The 8,648-nt window shown below is 48.4% G+C and overlaps 1 protein-coding gene across 5 annotated transcripts in view; it reads right to left on the bottom strand.

The window, feature by feature from the left end:
* Positions 1-5,486, bottom strand: part of Slc43a3 (solute carrier family 43 member 3) — a 25,903-nt gene extending 20,417 nt beyond the window's left edge. The window contains exons 1-3 of one of the 5 annotated variants that reach the window (XM_021152713.2): positions 5,415-5,486; positions 1,193-1,539; positions 712-841 (exon numbers count right to left, since the gene is read on the bottom strand). In XM_021152713.2, the coding sequence (XP_021008372.1) occupies positions 712-841; positions 1,193-1,376 (314 nt within the window). In that variant the 5' untranslated portion in view covers positions 1,377-1,539; positions 5,415-5,486. The other 4 variants (XM_021152723.2, XM_021152709.2, XM_021152719.2 and 1 more) reach the window with 4 other exon arrangements.
* Between the last annotated feature and the right edge of the window lie 3,162 nt (positions 5,487-8,648).

Genomic DNA, 8,648 nt, shown 5'->3' with positions numbered 1-8,648 from the left:
AAAAAAAAGAAGAAAAAAAGCAGAAGTTCAAAAGACATGTGGCAGAGAAGAAACTACAGGAAACAAAATTCGAGCTTATGTCTGACTTACTCTCCCCAAAGCTTAAGTGTAAGGGCTTTGCTTTACCCTCTACTTTCCTTTTCTCTTTCTTTGCCTCACCACATATCTGCTCCTGCTGTGGGCTGTATTGGGACTTAGCAGACCTGCTTATCAATGAACCTAGCCATGGACACTACTGTAATCAGGAGGCCTCAGGACCCTGTAAAAGAGCACGAGGTCTCTGACTCATTTGCAGGGGAAACTCCCAGTGTAAGAGCCTCCTGTCTAATTAGAGGGAACCTGAAATTTCACCACTGGGTGGGACAACTCAGAAATTGATAAGCGGGAGAGAATGAAGGCAAAGCCTGAGCCACCTAGATGTGAGGCCCTGCCAGAAATGAGACTGGGGATTCAAGGAACAAGAAAAGCAGATGATATCGACTATACATTTTGTTAATTTTGAAAGCCTGGCCTCTCAGGAAGTTGAGCGTATAACAGGATAGGATATTACCAACTACAGGGGAAGGTGCAAAGGGAAAGGAAGCCAGCAGTAGGAAGAGGGTGGTGCTAAGGACAGTGATCCTGCTGCTGGGGCAGGGTTTCCCTCCAAGCCTCACCACTATCTGGTCTCCCACACACCACTCCCTCTCCCTTGCTTCTGCCCAGGCTTACATGGCTATCAGGCGGGCCACAGTAGTCTTGAAGCGGTCAAAGATGTAGCCAGTGGGAAAGGTCATGAAGTTATTCATGAAGGATGCCAGGGTAAAGATGAGTGAGAACTTCTCATCCTGCGCTTTTAAATCTGGGAGAGAAAAGCTCTTAGGAACCCTGATTATGTGAGACAGAATCTGAAGCACCCCAACCTTCCTGCCAGGTCAGTGCCCAGACCAGACTCCCCTCTACCTTGAACAACTTTGCTGATCAGAAAGCTACCAAGTTGCATTAAAATATATTGGTCTCTAAAAGTCCCTCTTTAAAATCAGGTGCTTCCTTCCTCCCTTGATAGCCTCCACATAAGAGGTGAGAGGGGGCTGACAGTCCCTCCCTCATAGAAAGGCTGGCAGGGTGGGTAAAGCACAGAGACCTCCCTATTCTTTTCCAACTCCCAGGAACCAAGCACAGCTTCCTATGAAAAAGCCATCTTTGTCCTTACCAGAGGGCCCTGTGACGTTGCTCCGGAGCAAGCAGTCCTGTTCACAGGGCTCCGAAAAGTAGTTTTCTGCTTTAAACACAAACAACAGTGAAGTCCAGCCAAAGAGGACACCAGCGAAACCGATGCATTCCAAGAGTCCAGTCAACAAGGTGGCCAAGTAAAGGGGCAAGCCCTGGCTTGCCATGGTCTGAGGTGAAGTGAGTCCACAAATCCTGTCCTGAGCTTCAGAGAGGACCACTGGTAGTGATGTGTGGGAAATTCCTTTGGCAAGCTCTCGACTTCAATGAGCCCTCCTGTTCCAGCTGTCTCTGGGTTGAGCAAGAAACGCCATGGAAGAACCATGGAGCCTGGAAAAATAAGGCAGAAGTAAGTAGCCTGGTACAGGAAGCTGGGGAAAAAGACAGCCGAGGGAAAGGGGTCCTCAGGAGAAAGGCCGTGAGGATTTGGAAAATAAAACCTTTCATACATGACCAGCGAATGAGGTTGAGCCATAGAATGTTATCTTGAGTTCATTCCCAAACATGGAAAAACAAAAACAACACCCACGCCCCCCCCAACCCCCCCCCCCGCCAAAATACCGTTCATACATCCTTTCATTCACAGAACCCGCGAAACTACCCATGGGTAAGAAGATAAGGCAGGTCTCAACGGCAACACATGCCACACAGGAAAAAAAAAAAAAAAAAAAAAAAAAAGATATCCTGCCTAATGTTTGGGGACATCACAAGCAGAGGTAGGAGCTCCCCTCCCCCCCCAGAACCCCTGACTTGAAAGTCTGAATACAGTCCACCAGAGGAGCAGCCAGCCTGAGCCATTCGAAGGCCTGACAAATAAATGTTCGGTCTACAGCTGGAACTCTTCAGTGCGGCATAGTAAAACAAAAACTTCCGAAGGTTTTGTGAACTTGCCCCAAGGTCTCACGGCTACTTGGTCATTATGAAAAATATCCCAACAAGAGCCTTGTCTCGGACCACAATTCCCATTCCCCACCCCCCCCCCCCCCCCCCCCCCCCCTCCCGCTGCCTCTACCGACAGTCACTAACTTCCACCAGGCAAGAGGTCGCGCTCCAGCCGGCAGCCACTTTCTCCCTGATCTCTGTCGCCGCAGCCTCGCCACCACCAGGCCACCGCCTTCCACTCCCCTCCGCCCAGAGCCGCCCTGTCAAGCTCTGCCCGGCTCGGCTCTGCTCAGCCAGACCCAGCCCAGCTCGGCCAGACCCAGCCCGGTATCCTTCCAGTCCTACCCGCGTTGGGCCGGTTTCCCGCTCTCATGGCCCCTCCTAGTCCTCTGCCTCAAGCTGCCCGTCTCCTGCTGGTCCCCTCCAGTAAGAGCTTGGGACCCTCCCCGGCCTCCACCACTTCCTTCTTAAAAAAAAAAAAAAAAAAAAGCCGGGCGTGGTGGTGCACACCTTAAATCCCAGCACTTTAATCCCACCCAGGAGGCAGAGGCAGGCGGATTTCTGAGTTCAAGGCCAGCTTGGTCTACAAAAGTGAGTTCCAGGACAGCCAAGGCTATACAGAGAAACCCTGTGTCGAAAAACCAAACAAACAAACAAAAACTGTCAATTGGTTGGGTGCAAATATCTGCATCTGACTCTTTCAGCTGCTTGTTGGGTCTTTCAGAGGGCAGTCATGATAGATCCCTTTTTGTGAGCTCTCCATAGTTTCAGTAATAGTGTCAGGCCTTGGGGCCTCCCATTAGGCTGGATCCCAGTTTGGGCCTGTTGCTGGTCCTTCTTTTCCTCAGACTCCTCTCCATTTCCATCCCTACCGTTCTTTCAGAAGGAACAATTATGGGTCAGAGTTTTGACTGTAGGATGGCAACCCCATCCCTCACTTGATGCCATGTCTTTCTGGGGTAGGCAGGCTCTACAAGTTCCCTCTACCCAATGTAGGGCATTTCATCTAAGGTAGAGTTTCTCACCGCCCAGGTCTCTGGTACTTTCTGGAGGGTCCTCCCAACCTCCTAGCTCCTGAGGTTGCCTGTTTCCCTTCTTTCTGCTGCCCTCAGTGATTTCAGTCCTTTTCTCCGACCCAATACTAGATCATGTTCCCCTCTCTGAGCCCCCCCATCCCTTTTCCCTCCCATGCTCCCCCCCCCCCCGCCACACACACACCTTGTGGTTGGTTTCTTCTCCCTCCCTAGTGGGACTGAGGCTTCCTCTCTTGTTGACATTTTTGAGTTCTGTCCCACTTATTAGTGAGTCCATACCATGCACGTCCTTTTGAGCCTGAGTCACCTCACTCAGGATGATATTTTCTAGTTCCATCCATTTGCCTGCAAAACTCAGGATGCCCTCGTTCTTAATAGCTGAGTAGTATTCCATTGTGTAAATGAACCAGAATTTCTGTACCCACTCTTCTGTTATGGGACATCTGGGTTGTTTCCAGCCACTGACCCCTGTGGTTGAATTAGGGGAAAGCTGGAAGAAGCTGAGGAGGAGGGTGACCCAGTAAGAGAGCAGCAGTCTCAATTAACCTGGACTCAAACACTGGACCACCAACCAAGCAGCATACACCAGCTGATATAAGACCCCCAATACGAACAAAACACCCAGGGAAGGAGTTACAGAGACAAAGTTCGTAGCTGTGATGAAAGGATGGATCATTTAGAGACTGCCGTATCCAGGGATCCATCCCATAATCAGCTTCTAAACGCTGACACCATTGCATACACTAGCAAGATTTTGCTGAAAGGACCCAAATATAGCTGTCTCTTGTGAGACGATGCCGGGGCCTAGCAAACACAGGAGTGGATGTTCACAGTCAGCTATTGAATGTATCACAGGGCTCCCAATGGAGAAGCTAGAGAAAGTACCCAAGGAGCTAAAGGGATCTGCAACCCTATTGTTGGAACAACATGATGTACTAACCAGAACCCCGGAGCTCTTGTCTCTAGCTGCATATGTATCGAAAGATGGCCTAGTCGGCCATCAATGGAAAGAGAGGCCCACTGGACTTGCAAACTTTACATGCCCCAATATAGGGGAATGCCAGGGCCAAAAGAATGGGAATGGGTGGGTAGGGAAGTGGGGGGTGCTATGGGGGACTTTTGGGATAGTATTGGAAATGTAATTGAGGAAAATATGTAATAAAAATATTAAAAATCAAAAAAAATTAAAAAAATAAAAATATATAAACTGTAAAAAAAAAAAAATAAGACCCCCAATACATATACAGCAGAGGACTGCCAGGTCTGGGTTTAGTCAGAGAGGATGCACCTAATCCTCAAAGACTGGAGGCCCCGGGGAGTTTAAAGGGATGGGGGTGGGGGTAGGAACTTCCTCCTGGAGGCAGGGGTGCAGGGAGAAGGTATGGAATGTGGAACAGTCGGAGGGTGGATAAAATCTGGAGTTTAAAATTAATTAAATTAATTAATTAATTAAAAACAACTCTTTTTTCCTATCCCAACAGTTGTCTAGGATTCAGAAAGGGTCTTTTTTGCTCTCTTTTGACTGACTTTAAGCTTTAGGTAATCCTGCCTCGGCTGCCCTAACTAAACTTGTTTTAACACAATTCCAGGCGCTGGGCCAGACATAGGGATCAAAAGCAACTGCATGTGGATGCCATTGTGTTTCCAACGCATTACCTTGCCCCCTCCGGTGGGCACCATACAAACTGTTTCCCACTTGCTCATCACTTGCCCCCCCACCCCAAGTTTATCCCCAGAGCTGCCAAGAAAACCCCACCATAAAAATCATGAAGCTGAAATCAGGACAGAGGTGCTTATCAGAAACCATCACTGGAGGGGGCCTTGCCTTTCACCTCTAAGGATCCTTTTCATTGTTCCCCCTACCCCTGCTGAAACCCCCAGCCCAGTCTCCAAGAGAGGCTTCCTGCCAGACTGCATTGATTAACTATTCATTCATCATCCCATTTTTTATTAATCAAAGACATTTATAATTGCCCATCGGAGCTTGTGATCAGCATGAGATAGCTGGCCTAACCAGCTGTGTTGCTCTCCAGCCCAGAGCAAATGAGCCAATGTCTTCCTTGCCTGAACCACAGTTCTCCTTGGAGAGAGAGCTTCTTTTTTGCATTAGATGCCCAACTTCCTGGCTCAGCCCTCTTTCTACAGGGAGATGGTGGGAAGGCAAGCACCAGGAAGTGAGGTCCTGATCACCACCCAAACAAAGTATCAAAAAAGACTATTCAACTGACTTACTACAGAGGGGGAGACCACAGACCCACTAGCTGCCCCACTAAAATGGGTTCAAAGCACCTTAGATACAGGAGCTGTCCTCAAAGTGAAGTCCACCTGGAGCGGATTCAGCAGGCTAGGTGAGATTTCCAATTTCCAATTTCCAGTTATCTGGGCCAGAGAGGGAGTTTAGTAGAGAATCCTAAGAGGACTTTGCCCCAAGGTCATGCCTCACAGCCCAAATTGCCCAACTCCCAAACCTGTGCTCTTAACTGCTCTTAACTTCTCCAGTCTTAACACCAGATATTGAGACATTGCAGAAAACATGTCCTTTCTTTAAAAATTAAAAAGTAAACTAAATTAAAAAGGGGGAGGGCGACGACGGGGAACTAAAAATACAAGACGAGACAAAAGGAAGCACAGAGCAAGATTTTCCGGTTTCCTGCTAGTCACTGCTGTGCATGCAAGCCCAGCCTCAGCCCCGGGCTCATGGGTTGCTCTCCTGAGGACCTGGTGGATAAGGAACTGGAAAGAGCAAAGGAAGAAGAGAAAAGGTCAAAGCCAAGATAAAGAGAATTTAGAATGCAAATCAGCAGGAGCAGTCAGGAGAGCACAGCTCTGGAGCCGCCAGAGCGCAGGACTCAGGATAAACCAGCCTAGACTTAAGTAGCTCCTCTCTCCCAAGTGGTAGGATCCTCACCCTATACCCCACTTGACTGCAGACGGCACTGCCTCTAGTAACAGGACAGACCTATGGACACTGTCAAGTGCAAATCTTAGACTATACTAAGTCCTTAGTCCTATTTTTTTCACATTTTTATTGGATATTTTCTTTATTTACATTTCAAATTTTTCCCCTTTCCAGGTCTCCCCTTCAGAAACCCTCTATCCCATCCCCCTCCCCCCTACCTCTATGAGGCCCCCACTCCTGTCTTCCCGCCCTGGCACTCCTCTACACTGGGGCATCGAACACCCTCAGACCCAAGGGCCTCTCCTCCCACTGATGTCCAATACGGTCATCCTCTGCCACACATGCAGCCGAAGCCATGGGTCTCTCCATATATACTCTTTGGCTAGTGGTCCAGTCCCCAGGGGCTGGGGGGGGGGGTTACTTAGTTGTATTTGCTTCAGTCCCTGCAGCTAATAGAGGCAGGTGCTGTTCTGATCGGTCTATAGCTTCTCACCAATTTGGATTTTCTTGTAACATCAGAGAGACAAGTGGTTATAATGAGGTCTGACTTGAGCGCCAACATCCCCAACCTTTCTCTCTTCATCTCCTTTCTTTTTACCCCATTCCGTTGTTGTTGTTATCAACTGCTTGGTTCAATGAATACAAAGTATCAGGCTCTGTGCCAGGTGCTGGGATTCAGGAGCTCCAGTGCCTTCCCTCAAGCTGCTTTTCTCAAGCCCAGGAGGCAAAAGGAGCAGATTGCTAGAGTGAGAGAATGTTCTTCCAGGCAGAGTCCAGCCTAACACTTTCATCCAACAATATGGGGCCACTACAGAGCCTAGAAAAAGCGATATCATTCTGGAGCCAAGACATTCACTGGCAAGGGCAGTGGCAAGAGTTAGGCCAGAGCAGGTACCTGAATGAATGTATTTGAACCGTAAAACCCCCAAAGCTGGGCCTCCACTCAAGTCTGGGGATGAGCTGGCCAGTACCCTAATGACTCGAGAGATGTAACTACACCTGATGCAAACTGCAAGAGGTTTTATTATCAGCGAGCTGAGAACGAACTCCTTCCGTGCAGGGCGAGGGAGTTCGACCCAGAGCGGAGCGGGGACAGTAGGGGGCTTTTAACAGCTAGCTGAGGAATTGGGAGGAGTTGGGAAGAGGGTTGGAAGGAGTTGGGAGGAGTTGGGAGGAACTGGGAGGAGCTGGGCGGAGTTCTCTTCCGGGTGTCCTTGGTGAAATTTACAAGGCAGAAGGAGTTGGGAGTGAGTTCTTTCTGAATTTTTATCTCCCTGTCCTCGGCACAGGAAGCCAAGCAAGTGCCTGGCTGGGTCTTTTATAATTATCACATCTCTGGTTGTAAAGTATAGAAACGAAAAAGTTTTTTGATGGCTATAGAGAACAAAGAGCTTCTTTCTGGTTGTATTTTTAGAGATCAGGGAAAACAAACTTGGGGAACGTCCAGGGGCTTTACCTTCTAGGGAGAAACGCTCTAAGTCGGGATCTCACAGAACCTCAGCCCATATCCATCAATCATGTCCTATTCCACCTCCTATCCATCCTTGGCTACAGCCATAGCCAGGTACTCTTCTCTCACTAAGGTTTTACCCACCTCTGTGCCATCAGTATATCAACCCATCAGGGTTCCCATTTGACAGCACTGCTTAAGTGTTTATATGTTTTCTAATTAGCCAACTGGTGAGCGCTAGCCCAGATTCTGAGGATAAAAGCCATGGACATCACATAGACTTGTTACGGCTAGTCATGCAAGACAAAATGGATGAACTGCATCAAATCATATCCCTGGAGGTGAAAAGATTAAGGCTGTAGCTCAGCTGAGTGTCTGCCTAGCGTGCAGCATGAATCGTGGATTCTAACCCCATCGCTGGGGATGAAGGTACTCTTGCCTGTCGTCCCAACACTCAAGAAGTGGACGCAGAAAAACCAGAGTTTCAAGATCATCCTTTGCTGCATAACAAGTTTAAGGCCATCCTGGGCTACATGAGGCACTGTAAATAAATAGATTGAGATAGACAGTTAATAGGTAGGTAGGTAAGTAGATAGATAGATAGATAGATAGATAGATAGATAGATAGATAGAGAGTATTCCTGATGCAGACAATGATCAGGTCTTCACTCACCCCACCCTACCTTCCAAAGCAGTCCCGCCTCCCTCTAACAATCTCCACTGGGAGAACCCTCCCCCTCCATCTCCTGGTGCTCCTCCCTGGGCAGGATTCACAAACCTTTACTCAACCCCCTTTCATATGGTTAATCTGTGAGCCTTTTCACATACAGGGTTCTGCTTTCTGATACACCAAGTATACAAACAAGCCAGTGTTCTCAAGGAACAGAACCAATAGAATGAACTAACATATCTATAGATCAGTAAGGGGCTTATTAATGATTTAAAGTGGATTTCCTACCTACAATAATCCAACCAGGAAAAATCCCTCAGGTTTGCCCAGCTGTTTGGGTTTTAGTTACTTCCAAAAGTAATCAGGTTGACAACTGAAATTAACCATCTCAGTGCCTTTCAAAACTGTAGGCTTGCCGGGCGTGGTGGCGCACGCCTTTAATCCCAGCACTCGGGAGGCAGAGGCAGGCGGATTTCTGAGTTCGAGGCCAGCCTGGTCTACAAA

Source organism: Mus caroli, chromosome 2, assembly GCF_900094665.2.
Source record: "Mus caroli chromosome 2, CAROLI_EIJ_v1.1, whole genome shotgun sequence".
NCBI classification, from domain to species: domain Eukaryota; kingdom Metazoa; phylum Chordata; class Mammalia; order Rodentia; family Muridae; genus Mus; species Mus caroli.
This window is presented reverse-complemented; position numbering and strand designations above follow the sequence as displayed.